At 36.6% G+C, this 19354-nt stretch overlaps 1 protein-coding gene across 2 annotated transcripts; it reads left to right on the top strand.

The window, feature by feature from the left end:
• Positions 1 to 8698: 8698 nt before the first annotated feature.
• On the top strand, positions 8699 to 18713 carry dhh (desert hedgehog signaling molecule). Of its 2 annotated transcripts, XM_051097210.1 has the most exons (4): positions 8699 to 9619; positions 12862 to 13123; positions 14022 to 14128; positions 15272 to 15420. In XM_051097210.1, exons 1-3 carry the CDS (start codon positions 9308 to 9310, stop codon positions 14093 to 14095), a joined length of 648 nt encoding a protein of 215 aa, XP_050953167.1. In that variant the 5' UTR covers positions 8699 to 9307; the 3' UTR covers positions 14096 to 14128; positions 15272 to 15420. The 2 variants fall into 2 exon arrangements, with proteins under 2 accessions (XP_050953167.1, XP_050953166.1); XM_051097209.1 differs by lacking the exon at positions 14022 to 14128 and having other exon boundaries at positions 8701 to 9619; positions 15272 to 18713.
• Positions 18714 to 19354: the final 641 nt, after the last annotated feature.

Raw genomic sequence — 19354 nt, 5'->3', positions numbered from 1 at the left:
AAAGCCCTACATCATCAGGAGAGTGCAAGCCACTCGCTTTCTCGCTTTCACCCCCACCTCTATATCGTCCATCCGTTTTCCTCGTTGAGTGTTCATTTCCTTTTCCTTTTTTCTTTCTCTTAAAGCAGAAAAAGAAATCCCGGCCTCTGATTATGATTTGTCTGTCTTGATTTTTGTTTTCTCTCCATTTCTTCTGCTCTTTGTTGGATGTCCTGATCAGGCTAAAATGTGGGATTTGTTTATCGTTGAATTTCCTCTGCTAAAACAGCTTTACCAAGATGTTTTTACTGAAACAGCCATTTTTAGGCAAGAATAAGTTAAATTAACATTTAAATTAAGCTTTTTAAGATATATATAAAAAAAATAAGGCTATATACACAGTTTAAGATACTATACTATTTCTAAGTCACTATTTTGTGAAACCGATTGACAAATTGATGTGCTTGTATGATGGCTATTTAGGACTTATCTCAATTTCATTTTAACTCCGAAACATTTAGTTCAACAATTTTGGGTGGACGCATGTCACTCGTGTTGGTCAGCAGGGGGCATTTGACTGGTCCAAATCAATCATGTCAGACAAGAGGAAGAAAGGCAGTCTTTCACAGGTTGTGATAGGCTATCGTTATTGTCAAAACACAAGAATGAGGAGGAAAATAGGCAGATTAGCTTTCCTGGCATCTGTTTGAAGTGTGTGCCAAAGTGCATTAGAAGATATTATTCCTTCTGGAAAATAGAAAACTCACGGCCGGAAAAGACTTGCTTAATCAACTGATAGTGAGCCGCGCTGCCCGCCTGCAACGGCACATCCACACCCATCTTGCACACTCATGACACACTCCCTTCACACACCTAACAGCCTTTCTCACACAGAGGTGCTTTTGTCAGAAAAGAACCATTACAAACGGTTCTTTAAAATTTAAGTGAAATATAATAAAGGTTCGGTTCAGTTTTATTTCACAATTCTGACTTTTTCTCGCAATTTTCTCAAAATTGCAATTGTGAGATATAAAGTAAGAATTGTGATATATATACTCGCAATCGCAAGTTATAAAGTCAGAATTGCAAGACATAAACTCGCAATTCTAAAAAATAGTCAGAATTGACTCTTGATTGATTGACAGGCGATCTGACCAATCATATCGCCAAATTCTGTCTGACAAACAAATTCGACAGGAGAGTAGATTAACTTCAGTGGACTTAAACTTGAAAAATTGTGTGTATTGACGTCTTTCCGCAGTTTAAATAAAATACATTCTGATGTTCATTCATGTTTTTTTTTCCGTACATTAAGTAAAGAAGAGAAGACGGTCGGTTCACGTGTCGATTGATCTAATAAGGCAATACAGTGATCTGTCACAACACTTTAAAGCGGTCATCGGATGCAAAGTTCACTTTTACATGTTGTTTGAACATTAATGTGTGTTGGCAGTGTATGTACAAATCTACCCTATAATGACAAAAAAATCCATGCAGTAGCTTTTAATTAATCTGTAAAAATAATATCCCCTTTTTCAAATTGAGCCGGTGTGGCGTCACACCGACAGATAGTTGATTACCTCAGACCCACCTTAAATCAGCTGTAACAGTCCGACCTCCATTGTTTCGATGCCGGAGCAGGGATGTAAGTTAGACGAAAATATCTCAGATTGAGCGATTGAGGTGTTGTGTTGCTGGATGTAATAATGAACATAGTGTTCGTCATTTACTCCCGACATCTGAGCTGCTGAAGATGCAGTGGTTTACGTTTGTTTGTGCCTCCCGATCTACATATATTCGTCTATGTTTGCGCGAATCATTCATGATCCAACTTCACTGATAGCAAAAGTGAGTATAAGGGTTTCTTTTAATGAATCTGTGCTAGTTAGCAAGTTTAGCAGCTAAACGGGGCTAAAGTAAACAAGCTTGTCACTCCACAGAGAGAAGAGAGGGGCGGGGCGAGCAGAGCTCATTAACATTTACAACAACCTCGACCAGAACAGGATGATTTTTGCAGAGCTGATTTTGGCAAGGTAAAAAGGGTGTTGTTTTACACTACAATTGAGAATTTTTAACCAAAGTATATTATAGACTTTTCATTAAGAGCCTAAAGAATCATATCAGCTTGTGGAAAATGGGCATCGGATGACCTCTTTAAAGATCCACAAAACGGTATTTATTGTAGGGCTGAAACGATTACTCGAGTAACTCGAAGGCTTCGTTTAGTCCATTTACTGTAACTGCACACTGAACACTGTGTTTCCCCACAGACTATTATCACTGACGCATAAACCGATAAACGCTGGACATATTTAAGACCGTAAATGAATGGTGGTTAGTTATGATGTTCTTAAGTTAGCTATGTTTTGTGAAAAACTAAGTGCCATTTATGTTGATTGTCTCATTCTCTCTGTGACGCACAGAAAGTTCGAAAGTTAGTCAATATCAAACGAAGAGTGCCTCAGCATGATTACAAATGTGATACTGATTATATGCAACAGTTCATCAATAAACAATTAATACAAACAGTTAATATTAAGAGACTTACATTTTAGACAGCATATTGCCTGTTTTTGCTCTATTTCGCCAACAAATAACAATTCCAAACACAGCCACAGCACTGTTTTGCGTCTTTGAGCAAATGACGGTGTTCATTTTTGAATGAATCACCCGTTAAATGATTCGGTTCAATCGCAATGACTCACTTACTTAACTGTGACTTGCTGACACTTACTGGCGGTTTTGATTTCACATTTAAAGTATCTGCATTTTAAAAATACATGTAAATATCAGTATTCAGTGCTTTGTTTAAAATAACAAAATATTATTTGTAATATTACATGTATTTGCAACTGCAAGTTAAATGCATTCATGTCCCTCTGAGCTGAATTAAATAGTGGATAAATAGGCCTACATCTAAATGCCTCAATTGCTTGATGTTTTTCTAAAAAGGAAACAAATTAGTTATTTTAATAAGCCTATTTTATTTTCTCTTGTATATTTAGTATTGCTCTTTAATAAAGAAAAAGGACTTCTTATCCAATTACTCGATTAATCGATAGAATAATCGTTAGAATACTCGCTTATTAAAATAATCGAAAGCTACAGCCCTAACTTATTATTTGAGTTTCTTAAATAATGACAACATTTTAAAGCTGAGACCTTGTTTCATACCAGAATTAACCTGCTCTGTCTTGTCTGTCAGCGTTTTGTCAGTTTTCTCTTTGCTCAGCAATGTATTTGTCACTGCGTTAGAACATTATGTGTAGTGTGAGAGCAGGACTGTTTGTTGGAACAGTAACAGTAACTAAGGAGGGCGGGTTTTTGTGAAGGGTCAATTAAAGCAATAAGCCCCAAGAAGCCGTGGTTTACAGTGAATTTATAACTGATGAATGATATTAAAAAAAAAAAAAAAAAATTATTCTTCCGCCAAACAATGTAGTTCCTCAGAAACTGTTGTGGTTGTAACAAAGTGGTTGCAGAGCAACACACATATGTAAACAAAGGTGTATGTTTGTAGAGTAATTTACAACAGCTTAGAACGTGGCTCAGCCAATCAGAATCAAGGACTGGAACTATCCATTTTACAATGTGAGATATTAACTCAGAAGTCTGATTTCCTTTCTCAGAACTGACCCTTCGCAAAACCCCGCCCTCCTTAGTTACAGTTGCTATGTCTGACAAGCAATGCCACTCTCACACTACACATCATGTTTTCACGCTTTGAAAAATAATGTTACATTGTACAAGAAACTGACAACATGCTGACAGACAAGACAAGAGCACTTCTGGTGCTCTGGTATGAAACAAGGTCTCAGCTTTAAAATGTCATTTTTTAAAGAAATTCAAGCAATAAATACCGTTTTGTGGCTCTTTATTGTGTTGTGACAGATCAGTGTATTAAATTAATCAACACGTGAACCGATTTACTAAAAACGCTAATAAGCATGAATGAATATCAAAACATATTTTATTTAAACTGAGGAAAGACGTCAATACACACACTTTCAAACTTGTAATTCTGATTTTTTTCTCACAAATGCGAATTTATATCTCACGATTATGACTTTTTTTCTCAGAATTGTGAGATACAAACTCATTTTAGCGGGTTTTTTTTCAAAATTGGACTTCATAACTTGCAATTGCGAGTTTATATCTCACAATTCTGAGAAAAAAAGTCAGAATTACGAGTTTTTTCCTGATTTTTACTTAATTTCACTCAATTGTGAGTTTATATCACGCAATTCACGCAAGTCAGAATTGTGAGTTTGTATCACACAATTCTGCAAAAAATGTCACAATTAACTTTTTCAAATAAGTAACGCCAGTTACTTTGTTTTCCTGTTTATTGACTGACAGCTCTCCTGTCCCCATGTTGAAAGAAATCGGGAATAAGTGCGGAGGCATTGTGTGTCGGCTTATTACTTTCGATTTTTGTATCAAAAGGCCTTGACATTTGCCAAAAACATAACTTTTTATATTAAAAAACAAGCACGCCCAGCCCAGATGAGAAAAAGTAACACAAAAGTAATGTAACACATTACTTTCCATAAAAGTAACTAAGTAACGTTATTTGTTACTTTTTTAGGGCGCAATATTGTAGCCTAATGCATTACTTTTAAAAGTAACTTTCCCCAACACTGCATGTTATTTATTCAGTATGCTAATACACATTTCTGAATTCTATACTTCTTGAATAAATCAGTGTTTTGAACAAATCGTTTGAGTGAATGAAACGTCACTTGTCACTTGCACCTGTTACTAATATTTCTAGACAGAGTGAAAGAGACATTCACACTTTTTTACAATTAATAGGCTACGTACGCATGCTGAATTCATTGTGCTTTGAGTGTTTTGTGTAATACATGAATTAGCCATAAAAGCAAAACATGAAGTTGTCCTGTGTTATCTATTGTTTTCCTGGCCGAGTTAGTTATTCACTGCAGTGAAAACATGTTTCTAAATCTGGTCAGCATGATAGCAGGTACACTACATTATCTACAATATATTCTCTTCTCTTGACCTTTAACCTGTTTGTTTTGGGTCAGGAAGTTCCACCCTGATCTTCTATTGTTCTGTCACAGTTGTTGTATTACGACAATTATTATATAGGCAAATTTCAGAGCACGCATATATAGACAGAGCATGACGTGACAACTAAACCGGGCCGTAATGCCGCACGGTGTATCTCTGTACACCTATGACAGATCATCCTGTTTATCCATGATCCCCTGTCACATTGCTCTGGACTGCGATAAGCATGTTATTTAAGGTAAGGGGCAGCCTATGAAGCCGTATGTTGGCGCTGATGCCAGAAATCATGTGCTTTTAGCATAGCACAGTCCAACACACCGCCCTGCCTCTTCCTGCACTGATAACAGGGTGAGGGACGATAGAATTGACCGATGGTGGTGGGTCATAACGGGTGTCAGCTCCTTGACTCTTCTCGGCAACCCCAACAGCTTTTGTTTCAGGAAACGAATGCGGAATAGTGTCTAGTCAGCATTTTCCTACTAAATCTAAGTGCCTCGGCCTTATTTACAGGCCGGTGTTACATAAACGTGCTCTGTAACATCTGACATGATTGATTGAACACCATCGCCCCCGAAGATCAGCTGACTATTCGAGGCAATTTTGGAATCGAGGGCTTTGCGAATGACGCAGCATCTAATTTTGCTGATGCCAAGTAAAGTAGCATGAGCTCAATGGCACTTTACTATTATAAGGCCAGGTGTAGTCACGATTTGTCTGTAGCGGGAAAACGAGGGCCAGAGTAACTCTGGCAGGAAAGATCTCATTTTCTGTGCTGTGGCTGCTCAGGAAACCCAGCCATTCACTGTTCTATATACTCCCATCCTGAAGTGGGGGAGTAAGGTCGCTTAAGAGGCTAGGAGGTGGGGGGGGAGCAGAAATACTAATAACAATTACACAGTTTCCATTTTGAAACAGTCGTGTTTATTTTTATTGTCATCTCCTCCCTTTAATGTTTAATGACAGCTATTTTCTCTATTTCCCTTCGGCGGAATGTCAGTATTACTGATTGTGCTCTTGAAAGTGTTTGTACTTGTGATTAAGGTTTTCCCCACATATGCTGTTATTTGTAGTGTCTGGGACTTGTGATTGAACCACAGATCCGTCCGTCAGAGTTTCGGAAATACGTAAAATATGATCTACTGCATGACCGGGATGGATCTTTAATTTATTATAGCATTTCGCATAAATAAACTGCTTGAACACAAAAAAATCTTACTTTATAGCTGTTTTTGTCTATTAGTCTGAGACTACAGTGTTAAATTGTAATTTAAAAATGTAATTTAGGCCTGAAAATAAAGTTTAAAGTTTCTGAAAAAAATTAAAACAAAGATATATTATGTAGGAAAATTAATATTAAGTTTAAATGTATTAAATCTTACTTTTTAGTATGTTTTTGTCTCTGCAATTAAAATTAGTCATTTAAAAATGTCATTTAAAAGTTTAAAACAAAGACATATTAAAGTGAAATTAATATAAAATAAAATTTATCAAACATGTTGCGTAACTAAACTACTTAAACACAAAATAATGTCTTGCTTTATAGCTGTTTTGTGCATTAGTATGAACCTGAAAAATCAAAGTTTTCGTAAAAATTTGAAACAAAGAAAGGCAAATGACTGAAAATATTGTTTAAAAGGTTGACAGATTTCCTAAGAGCCTTAACCTTTGCATGCTTTATCTGTGTGTGTGAATTAATAGTCTGCGATGCCAAAGGTCTGGATGCATAACGTAGGTCAGCGGAAATCATTTTGATATTTTGCTGCTCTTTATTTTTCTTCCTCTCGCTCTCGCTGCCATATTGACTTGAGGTATTTGTATTGTCTTCTAATTTTGAGCCATTGTTCTGAGGGTTTAGAATTATGAAGCTGATAAAACATGGGTGTTAACAGCCCAGAGGTCTTCTCAGCACAAGGCGCATGTGTCAGCCAGTGTCTTCTGTGTTGGGAGAAAAACAAAGAGCAAGAAATTAATGAGTCACAGAAATGACGCCGTTATCTCTCAGCAGGAAGCTGTCACTGAAGCCTAGATTCATGTCAATGACCCTCACCTGCATCTAAATACACTACAAGCTCATTGAGCGAATGGGTAGTTGTCTCACAGTCTTTGTGTTTTTTTAGCATTGCTGTAGAAAAACTCTCTTAAAACAGAACCCTGGGTATTAAGACTTGTAAATAAAATATTGCTACAATGACCACAAGCTTACAAGTGACATTGGATATAAGCGTAGGCTTAAACCAAATGCCGTGCCATCAGTTTTTCCACTCAAGAAGTTTAAACGTCCCCGGATATCAAGCGTCTGCATGTTTACATCCTGCCGGGATGGCATCTAGCGTTTCTTGTTTCTGCCATTTGTAAGTACTTTCAGTAGCACGGTTAATGTACTACTGAACATGTTGTTCTGCTAATTTATGCTGTCTAAACCACAGAAAAAAACTTGCTGCTAAATCATATAGAAAAGGACTTAGTAAGCAGAAAACAGCGCAATATTTAAAAAAACTAAAGTTAACAGGTGGTAAAGATACGTACAAGCAGTATTAATTAAGGTATCAGCCTAATATGTCACTTACCTGACCGGAAATGATAAGAACAAACACGAACGTTGCCAAGATTCTTGCCCTGGAAATCCTGGTTCATTTTGGCCAACCACAAATGCCTTTTGTTTCTTAGACAGTTTTTTTTTCACACTCTTCTCTTTGATTTGTTATAACTTTTAGTGGTCTTTAAACGTTTTTCCTGGTCCGACCAATTAGTACAGGCCAAAACATAACAATAATTGACTGTTTTCAACAGCAATAATCAGCAAAATGTGTGAGTTTTGTTTGGTTCAGTGGCATTGTTTATGTTCAGCGCCACCAATATGGCCGCGTTGTGAAAACAATCTATTCCAAGTTGTGTTACAGTAAAATAGTAGCCTCAGTAGCTCGCAGAGTTCAAATATTTGACGTCATTGAAGTAATGGCGCCCCCCATAGTCCAAAATATGTAAAAACGATGTGGATTTTTAAATGACGTAAATCTTTAATAGGTTTTCTACTACATATTTTAGTAAGAGACATCATTTACGTTATATTAAGCCATACAAGTCTTAATACCAATGGTTATCTTTAACAAAAAGCTTAAACTGTGTTCTCACAACAACAGTATATATATTTTTTTTTTTTATTTAAATTTTTTTTTTTCCAAATTTTTTTTTTCAAAAATAATTGCAGTCTGTTTTACAGTCTTTTTCATTACAAATCCCTGTTACCATTACTTATGAAATGTATTAGGAATTCCGGAAAATTGTTTCTACACTAAATCTGTGCGATAGGAAACGCAACTGGGGCATGTTGTCACAAAAAGTCAACGTGCACTCAGCAGACAATATCTTTTTAAATCATTAACGTTGAAAATGCTCAACAGAGTTTTGTAGCCAAGACTGTAAACTGTACAGACATTTATTTTTAATAATAAACCGACACTGAGTGGCTATAACTTTAGTCTCTCCTGCATTCTCACTTTAAAACAATGGACAAATATGCTCCTAAATACACAGCACAGGAAAGTACAACTTATTCAAAAGTACCCCCACTCTTTGCAATACATTGTAATGGCTTCACAACTGCCTGACTGGAAACGCGCGCGAGGAGGCGTGTGCGCTACTGTCCCGGAGCGCGCGCAGGAAGGGAGGGCGATCTTTGTCCGGTCACAAATACTCAATGGTCCGAGCACAACGGTTAAAAGCGGGAGCAAACACATGTTGAAGCAGAGTCAGGACACTCAGACAGTAAAGGAATGAAATTATGTTTGAGCGCGACTATCAGGCCGGACAAACAGAGACGCGCGCTGTGAACCTTCCTGCAGAAAACGCTGTTTCGCGCGGAGCTGTCCAAGGTGGAGTAGGATGATGGGATGAAGCACCTGTTGCTATGCCAATATCTACAAACGAGGATGCGATCAATCCACCCGTGCTCGGAATGCTGAAATTTGGCTATATACATGGATTGACTCGTGTACCAGCTAGATATTGTATGCTATGATATTGTATGCAAAACTTGTAAGTTTTAACCCTCACCATGGCTGGATGTCGGATACACTGATGTTAAGCTCTAAATAATCAGTTTCATCTGAAACCATTGCACTTTGGTCAATGATTCACGAGCCTAATCACCACGAGTGCCCATTTTAATTCACCACCGTGATATGGACATGGAAAAAGTCAGTTGTGTTAACGAAATGCCCCGAGGAGCTTGGAGAGACGCTCGCTTTGCAGGGCTCGCGGCTCGCTGATCCCTTGACACACTTAACGCGCGTCAATGACGTTGGCTCCTTGGTTAAGGCTGGCGAGGCTCGGCCTGCTGACTGCGTGTCTTTATTCATGGCTGCTGGTGGAGGGATGCGGACCGGGTCCCGGTTACGGCACTCGCCATAGGCAACGCAAGCTGACTCCAATGTCCTACAAGCAGTACGTGCCCGGTGTTTCTGAGAACAACCTGGGAGCGAGCGGAAGAGCGGAGGGCAGGATAACGCGCAGTTCGGAACGCTTCAATGAGCTCGTGTGCAACTATAACACTGACATTGACTTCAAAGACGAGGAACATACCAAAGCTGACCGGTTCATGACCAAGGTAAAGGAAACCAGTGTCTAATAGTATCAACTGCGTCCCATTTTGCACATGGGTCACTCCACAGTGCTTTTGCGTGTCTTGAACATGTGTAAACAATGACTAAACGATATTTTAATCGTTCTTAACAGATTTTCTTATACACTGCCGTTCAAAAACATTCTCTTATGCTAATCCAGGCTGGATTTACTTGATAAAAAATACAGAAAAATCAGTAATATTGTGAAATAGTATTGCAGTTTAAAATAATGGTTTTCTGTTTTAATATATTTTAAAATTCCTGTGATCAAAGCTGAATTTTCAGCATCATTACTCCAGTCTTCAGTGTCACATGATTCTTCAGAAAGCATTCTAATATGCTGATTTATGATCAGTGTTGGAAACAGCTGTGCTGCTTATTTTTTTTGGAACATATGATTCTTTTTTTCAGGATTCTTTGATGAAACAACAGCATTTATTCAAAATAGAAATATTTTCTAACAATATAAGTCTTTGCTATCACTTTTTATCAGTTAACACATTCTTGGTAAATAAAAGTATTAATTTCTTTCAAAAAAAGAAAGAAGAAAAATTTACTGACCACAAACTTTTAAATGGTAGTTTGTATTGTTACAAAATATTTATATTTTAAATAAATGCTGTTCCTTTTAACTTTTTGTTTATTAAAGAATCTTGGTGAAAAAAGTATTACAGGTTCCAACTAAATATTAAGCAGCACAACTGTTTTCAACATTGCTAATAAATCAGCATATTAAAATGATTTCTGAATGATCATGTGACTGGTGTAATGATGCTGACAATTCTGCTTTGCATCACAGAAATAAATCACATTTTAAAGCACATGCGCATAGAAAACAGTTATTTTACATTAAAATAATATTTCACAATATTACTGTTTTTTCTGCATTTTTGATCAAATAAATGCAATCTTGATGAGCATGAGAAATTTCATTAAAAAACGTAATGATCCCAAACTTTTGAACAGCAGTGTGTTTATATAATTAATTATATATGAATAATATTGTTATATATAATAAATTATATAATAGTTTATCAGAACACATTAGTTATGTTTCACCTCTGTTGCCATTAATACTCTCCTTTATTAAAATGACGCATATTTCGTTACAACATCATTTTTCTGAATTTTCAGAATTTTTCATTGACGAGGAAGTGCCTGGTCTTTTTTTATTATTTCATTAACTCTGTCAGTAAGGATGTGACCATGGTTATGTATGTTATACAGTTATTTGTACAGCTATCAGCATTAAATGATCTTTCCCATAAACACTTGTCATAATCTTGGGCACAATACTTTTTTGAAAGGCTGTATCCTAACAAAGTCCTGTATATCAGTTTTAGAATTTATACACAAAAATTACACAATTATGCACAAAGCAATTCATTAACACCTAATGACATGCTTTGTTTCATGTAGCGTTTAAAATCTAATTTAAAATCAAAATGGAAAAAGCACAGATTTCATGGAATGACCCAGATGCATTGGGTGGCCCTTTCAACTCTCTCAGTCATCCGTGACATACTTCATGCACAGTTAAACAGTACTTGAAAATAACAGGATTTTGTTATTCCTGTAATTCAACTGTTTCATTGTCTTTTTTCATGCAAATTGATTCAAACAACTAAAAAGTGGTGACAGAAACAGGCCCTGCATTATTTAACTAGTCCAAGAGGAGATATTTAGACCGTCACGACCTCATGATGTTGATAGAATGTTTACCCTTGTTGCCATGTTCCCTAGGCAATGTAAAAAACGTGACAATAAGACTGTCTGGACAGCCACAGCACCATTAATCTTTAACCAGGTTCTTCGTTAGTGAGCTATAAAATGATCACTACACCTTTACTTCCTTGGCCCACGAGTGTGTGCATGTTCCCTTGTATAAACATGAAGGTAGGTAAGGCAGATAACATTGTGAAGAACGCAGAGTACACTAAATATTATTTTTTAAACCTTAAATATACAGAAGCCAAAATATGAGACTTATGTGAATTTGAGTTGAGTGCGTTAATAGAAATAGACATTGTGTTCTTTGGCATGGCCTAATTCATTATGGTATCATAGGTTGTTTTGAGATATTACTGATAAGTTTGATATGACTGATAATAGATTGGCATCTAGTTAACTGCGAGGACCCTTATGAAAGTGCTTCAAGTTGGTGTATGTGTACGTATGCATGTGCCCTCTGGTTGCCCAACTCTGAAAGCTATCCTTTGTGCATCTTTTCAAGCCTCTGCGGGGTCGCCTGTGCAGAATTCTCGCCTGTTGAAGTAATGGCACCATCGGAAAAGCCTCTATTGTAGTTTTCACAATGAACCGCCTCTGTCCAACAGCATTGCGAGAAAAATCTCCCTGGTTTGTTTTCTTCCCCTCTTGATTTCTCACTCTTGCTGTCACATTCCCAAGTACACGTCTAAACATTCCATCCATCTGCCCTCTCGCTCAGACTGGTCTTTGCTTTCTTCTCGCTCTAATTGGCTTTTCGACCCTGGCTTGCTCTCTCGCCTTTTCCCATACCCTCTCAATCACGACCCTAGGTCACATAATATTATTTTCACTGACAAGTAATACTGCTTTTTCACAGATTCCACATTATATGAGGTGTAGAGAGACGCAAAATTTGGAGAATGCAAGGAGGAAGTCTAAATTCTGTGTTACAAAGTCTCAAGGTTGACATTGGGGTCATTCAGAAGACTGTGTGAAAATGTTCCAATCGTGTGAGGAAAAAAAAAGGAATTGACCTTGGCTTTACTCTGTGGCCATGTTGAAGTGTCCAAAGAATGCTGGAAATGAGTTAAAGTAGCTTTGTTCTTATTGTTAGATGTTGGGGGGTGGAAATGGCCTTTTGCAGAGCTGGAGAAAAATTGCTGATGTCTACCGGCGCCAAATTCTGACAAAGAATTCTGAAATGTCATTGTATTTGCTGTGCTTTCAGCATTAGCACACCTCTGGATTGAATCATTGGTAAAAAAAAAAAAAAAAAGGAGTTTCGGCAATCTGGGACAGTTGAGGTGAAAATATACCTAAAAATAAATATTTCTCTTTCTAAAGTTCTAAGAAATTCTAAACCTGCACTACCTTCTTTATTCTGTGGAACACAGAAGAAGATATTTTGAAAAATGAAAAGTCAATGAAAGTCAATGGGGTCCAAAGTTGTTTATGGTATAGTCTTTCCCTTTGTGTCACCTGTTTGATGGTTTCATTTGTTCTTTATATTTCGCAGCGCTGTAAGGACTGCCTCAATAAACTGGCAATTGCAGTAATGAACCAGTGGCCTGGGGTCCGACTGCGAGTGACAGAAGCCTGGGATGAGGACGGTCATCACCCTCCTGGTTCTTTGCATTATGAGGGCCGTGCGGTTGACATTACCACCTCAGACAGGGACACAAAAAAATATGGACTACTTGCACAGTTGGCAGTTGAGGCAGGATTTGACTGGGTCCACTATGAATCCAAGTACCATGTGCACTGCTCTGTCAAAGCCGGTAAGCTTGTAAATCTTTGCTTTTCATTGTTATTCCTCATTTAGAGCTTGTGATGTAGCTTTTAAAGTGATAGTTCACCCAAAAATAATTAACCCACCATCACATAGTTCCAGAACTGTATGCGAGACAAAAAAGAAGATATTTTGAAAAATGTCCATGCAATGAAATCATTGGTGTCCAATGTTATTTTCGACCCCATTGATTTACAGTATATGGACAAAAATGAATGAGGGTGAGTAAATGATGACAAAATTTTCATTTTTGGGTGAACCATCTCTTTAAATCCAAAGTTCAAGTCTGATTTGGTTCTAACTCAATTTGACATAATGACATCGTTATTCACATGGCGCAGCTGATTGGTTTCTTTACTGTTCAGCATTTAAAGGTATAGTTCACCCAAAAATGAAAATTCTGTCATTAATTACTCACTCTCATGTCGTCCTAAACCAGTAAGATCTTATAGATATTTTTGATCAAATCTGAGAGGTCTCTGACTCTCCATAGACAGCAAGGATACTACCATGGTCAAGGCAGGGAAACATAGTCAGGACATCATCAAAATAGTCCATGTGACATCAGTGGTATAACCGTAATTTAATGAAACTACGAGAATACTTTTATGTGCAAAAAAAAAAAAAATGACTTTAATCAATGATTTCTCACCATTTTACCATTATTGAGAGTACCATAATGCATGCGCATGCATTCCTCTGTTTGTAAACAAGGCGCAGCATCAATAATGGTGGAGAACTATCCCGGGAGAGAAGAAATTGCTGAATAAAGTCACTATTCTTGTTTTCTTTGCACCCAAAAAGTATTCTTGTAGCTTAGTTGAACCACTGATGGCACATGGACTATTTTAATGATATCCTTACTACGTTTCTATGCCTTGACCCAGGTAGCACCCTTGCGGTCTATGGAGGTCAGGAAGCTCTCGGATTCAAAATACCTTCATTTGTGTTCCGAAGATGAACAAAGGTCTTATAGGTTTGGAACATCATTTGGGTGAGTAATTAAATGACAGAATTTTCATTTTTGGATGAACCATCCCTTTAAATACCCAGCTAGTGCTTAAAGGGGTCATCGGATGCCCATTTTCCACAAGTTGATATGATTCTTTAGGGTCTTAATGAAAAGTCTACAATATGCTTTGGTTAAAAATTCTCAATGATAGTGTAAAACAACACCCTTTTTACCTTGCAAAAATCATCCCATTCTGGTCAAGGCTGCTTTAAATGCAAATGAGTTCTGCTCACCCCGTGTTTACTTTAGCTGCATTGAACCGCGTTTAGCCACTAAACTTGCTAACTAGCACTTTATTAGGAAAGGCGATCACAAAGATTCATAAGAAAACCCTTATACTCACTTCTGCTGTAAGTGAAGCTGGATCACAAATGATTCGCGCGAACATAGACAGATATATGTAGATCGGGAGGCATATTTCCTTTACAAACAAGTGTAATCCACTGCATCTGCAGGAGTTTAGATGTCGGGAGTAAATGACTACAACTACGTTCATTATTACATCCAGCAACACAACACCTCAATTGCTGAATTCTTGTCTAACTTACATCCCTGCTCCAGCATTGAAACAATGGAGGTCGGACTGTTACTGCTGATCTGAGGTAAAACGCTCATGTAAGTCAACTATCGTGGGAGCGGCCTCTGTCAGTGTGGCGCCACAACGACAGGCATCTGAGAATGCCTCGATTTGGAAAAGGGAATATTATTTTTACAGATTAATTAAAAACCACTCCATGGATTTTTATCATTATAGGGTAGATTTGTACATACACTGCCGACACACATTAATGTTCAAACAACATGTAAAAGTGAACTTAGCATCCGATGACCCCTTTAACGTAACAGTTGCAGAGCACTTCAGAACCCTCCACCTTCCCCAGCTCCACCTGTACAGATCTGCTATAGATAGATAGAAGCTCACAGCAGCAGTATGAATGTATTGGCAGTAGGAAGTCTCGGTACTTGCACTACCACAGCAGCAGCGTAGCAGATCTCTTCCGCCAAGACCAAAAACATTAACACTGGCAAGCATATTACCATGCTAAACTTTCAAAGAGCTGTCATGACAGAACTTGATTTCAAGTCGAAGTTGATAACTCATTCAACCTCTTATTTTTTTTCCAGATCACTCTGTGGCTGTAGAAAAAGGTGGCTGCTTTTCAGGATCGGGACTTGTGACAACGGCTGATGGTGTGCAAAAACCTATGGCGTATTTGCGGCCTGGCGAGGAGGTGCTTTCCTTGTCTGAGTCAGGTGAAATCGTTCTCAGTCGGGTACTTCTCTTTTTACATTTGGATAGAGAGAGCAGAACCACTTTCTTGATTTTTACCACTGAAAATGGAAAACGAATGGCACTTACTCCCAATCACCTCATCTTTGCGGCTCCCAATCTCAAACTGCATCACCACGAGTATGAAGCTATATTTGCCAAAAAAGTCAGGACTGGGGACTATATACTTACTACTGGGGACAACAGAGGACTTCAGCCATCTAAAGTGGTCTCAATTTCACTGCAGGAGAGGATGGGGGTTTATGCTCCTTTGACAGAACATGGGAACTTATTTGTGGATGGCGTGCTGGTATCCAACTACGCTTCTGTTGAGGATCACAGACTCGCACACTGGGCATTTTGGCCTTTCCATGTACTTTTTCGCTTTTTCCACACAGCAGTGGAAGAGAACTCACAAAGAGTGGTGGTTAAAAGTAATGCCATGGTCTCTAATATCTGTTCCACAGATCAGACCTTCCATACAGATGTGATGCACAATAGTTCTTCCAGCATATGCAAGAAATTCACAGTCACAGTGGAAACGGAAAATGAACACCGTTTTCTGCAGCAAAAGGAGGTTTACTGGTATGCAAGGCTTTTGCACACATTAGGACAGATATTTCTCGACCCTCACAAGTTTTACTGATGGTCAGGACAGTGCAAATGGCAAAATAAATCATAGCTTTTTAAAAACTACTGACCAAAAAGGAAATGCAATAAGCACTATAACTGGTATAGTTACTCACCACATATAATGTAAAGTTACAATTACTTCTTACATTTAGAATTTGTAAATGTGTTGCAGTTATGCATATATTGTATGTATATTCAGTGTAACTTAAAAAAATCTTATTTTTAATGAATAGTCACCATATGGACAATTATGGGATTCAAAATGTAAACATGTATTTTTATGTTTGTTTTACAAGAAAATATTTCAAAGAGTAATAAATATTTATTTTTATACTTTTGGATTCATAATATATATACTTCATGTTAAACTGTATGTTCATGTAGTTCTGATTATTTGTTATACCAGACACTGATACAGTTGTTGTAATCTTATTTTTACTTAAAGTTATTGTAGTTTATTGTGTTGCAAAATAAACCCCGTCTGCCTAGATTTTATTCACAGCAAACACAGAGTTTCATTCAGTACAAAATATCATGCCAGTGTCTAGTTCAAAAAACTTTTTTTTTTTTGAGAAATCAACATATTACATTACATCCTATAGCTGGCAATAAAACATAAATGAGGTGTAAGTCAGATATTTTGTTAACACATGCAGTTTAACTATGTCTAATGACTAATTGTTGTCAGTTTCCAATGTCATGGTACAAAAGCTGTCAACTTGGGCGGTACCACATCAGAAGGTGCACATTTGTACCTAAAAAGTCCATACTAGTATCTTAAAGGTACATATTAGCCTTTGTCAGTTTAATGCGTTAACTTAATTATTTAGATAAAAAAACACAATAACGTTTTTTAACACAGTTAAATCACTGGCCCGCCCCCAGACCTGTAGGTCATTTTACATTTCATATAGTTGAGTTTTGACAAATATGATGCAGGGCAATAACTTAAAAATACTGATGTTCAAGATACTGATGCAAAAATGCCCCAGTATGTGTTTTGTCTCATATATATATATATATATATATGTGTATCACATATTACACTGGCAGCAAGAGCAATATGACACGATTGCTGATTTTGTCCCGATCTATCACAAGCTTAAAGATGATTTTTTATAACAGTTCACTAAATAAGTAGTTGATATATTTATATATAAATAGCCTATATTTTAAACACAATATCATGTGTTTTTGCAAAATTTTGCAGAGAACATTTTACCTTTGAAGCCACAGCAGAAGACAGAGGTGTTTAGTTTCTGAATGAATCCGCGTTTAAACGAATCCTGTGAATCAATGATTCAAAAGCTCATTCATAATGAGAGCCGTTTACTTCATTCCTGAATGAATGAATGGATGACTCATAAAGACATTTACCGCCACCTGCTGGCAGATTTAGTTTCTTATTTAGAGTATAATTTCATTAAAAATAAAATAAAATAATAATAACAACAATTAAAGGGATAGTTTACCCAAAAAAATGAAATTCTGTCATCATTTACTCACTCTCATGTCATTTCAAAACTTTCTTTTATGGAACATATGGACAAAAAATACTGAGATATTGCTATTATATTTTTAAATAATCTTCTTTTATTTTCTATAGTTTACATTAGGCTGTTGCAGCATAAATGTTTCTGTCTAATAAATTTCATGTTGAATCAAATATTTCTTTCTAAAGCTACAATTTGTAATGTCCACTTGATACTTTCTCATTTTCTCATAAAAAAATATATATAGGTATTTTCACTGTCAAATTGATTTATTAATCGAAACATCATGTAATTAATTAAATTAAAAATTTTAATCGACTGGCAGCCCTATTTAGTACCTAAAGGTAACATATTAGTATGTAAAAGTGCACCTTTTAAAAATGCCACAGTTACAGCTTTTGTACCTTTTTTTCTGAGAGTGTGTGGTAAACAGGGATAAACAGGCTGGCTTTTACTAAGTGCATTACACCCCCTTGTGGACACCAAAGAATACACCACTGTCTATTCTGATGTGCTTATGATTTGCAATTTATCTGTTCTGAAAAACAGCTTCCTTGAATTAATAATAAATTAACAAGGTAATGAATGATTATTTGTAATGTTTTACATTAGTTTTCTTTTATTTGTCCTATTTGAAATATGTAACAGCACTGATGCAATGTAAACAAAATGTTGAATTAAATGTAAGTGCATACTTCTGATCCATTATTGCCTGACAATGTAAAAGATTTACCATTGTAAAATTGTAACAAAAATAATGCTTTTGAGACTGTTTGTTTTTGGAAGTGCATGCTTTTCCCTCTATTTATTTTTTCACAGCTGTGAAGGTATAGAAGAGGATTATCTTGGTCATAGAGGGGGCAGATGGACACACACCCCCACTGGAGAGGAGATGTTCTGTCTGGATCAGGCCAATGGCAAAGACTGTAATGTAGGCCCACCCAACAATTACCTTCGGTGCACCAATCAGATTTTAAAGATAAGCTTAGTCAGGCTGCCTCCAAACCTTTCCTGTTCAAATTAATCCTGGTAAAAGCTTGGAAGAAGTTATTAATCTTGTCAATGTGGTATGATCAGGAAGCACAGAGAAAAAACTGTGCTTTCAATATTTGCTCTATAGAGATCAATGTCAGAACAATATGAGACCGATAAGACCTGTGTTGTGCAAATGAATTTTGCAATTTCAGAATTTCAGTTGTAAAATAAACATGATCTAATGCTTGAGTAATATATTGGAGGGAACATGACTTCATTGTGGTAGATGTTGGTAGTGCTCCAGCGTGTCCATAAATGGCCATTCTTTCAATGTATTAGTCTCCAGTATATGAATTTAACAGTCTGTTTGAATATGTTGAATACTGCATGTGACCCAAACTACACTACCAGTCAAAACTTTTTTAATGTGTTTTCTTTTTTTAAAGAATTCTGATCCAAAATACAGCAAAAGCATTAATATTGTGAAATATGTTTTGAAATAACTATTTAAAATAACTGCTTTCTATTAGAATATATTATTGAATGTAATTTATTCCTGTGATCAAAGCTACATTTTCAGGCATTACTCCAGTCTTCAGTGTCACATGATCCTTCAGAAATCATTCTAATATGCTGATTTGCTGTTCAAGAAACAATTATCAATATTTCAAACAGTTGAGTACATTTTTTTAGGATTCTTTAATGATTAGAAAGATCCAAAGATCAACATTTATCTGAAATAAAAAACTTGTGTAACATTATACAATTTTTGGGAGGAAGGAAATGATAGAAATGAATACTTTTATTTAGCAAGGATACTTTAAATTGATTAAATTA

The sequence above is a fragment of the Labeo rohita genome, chromosome 23 (assembly GCF_022985175.1).
Source record: "Labeo rohita strain BAU-BD-2019 chromosome 23, IGBB_LRoh.1.0, whole genome shotgun sequence".
Taxonomy (NCBI): domain Eukaryota; kingdom Metazoa; phylum Chordata; class Actinopteri; order Cypriniformes; family Cyprinidae; genus Labeo; species Labeo rohita.
This window is presented reverse-complemented; position numbering and strand designations above follow the sequence as displayed.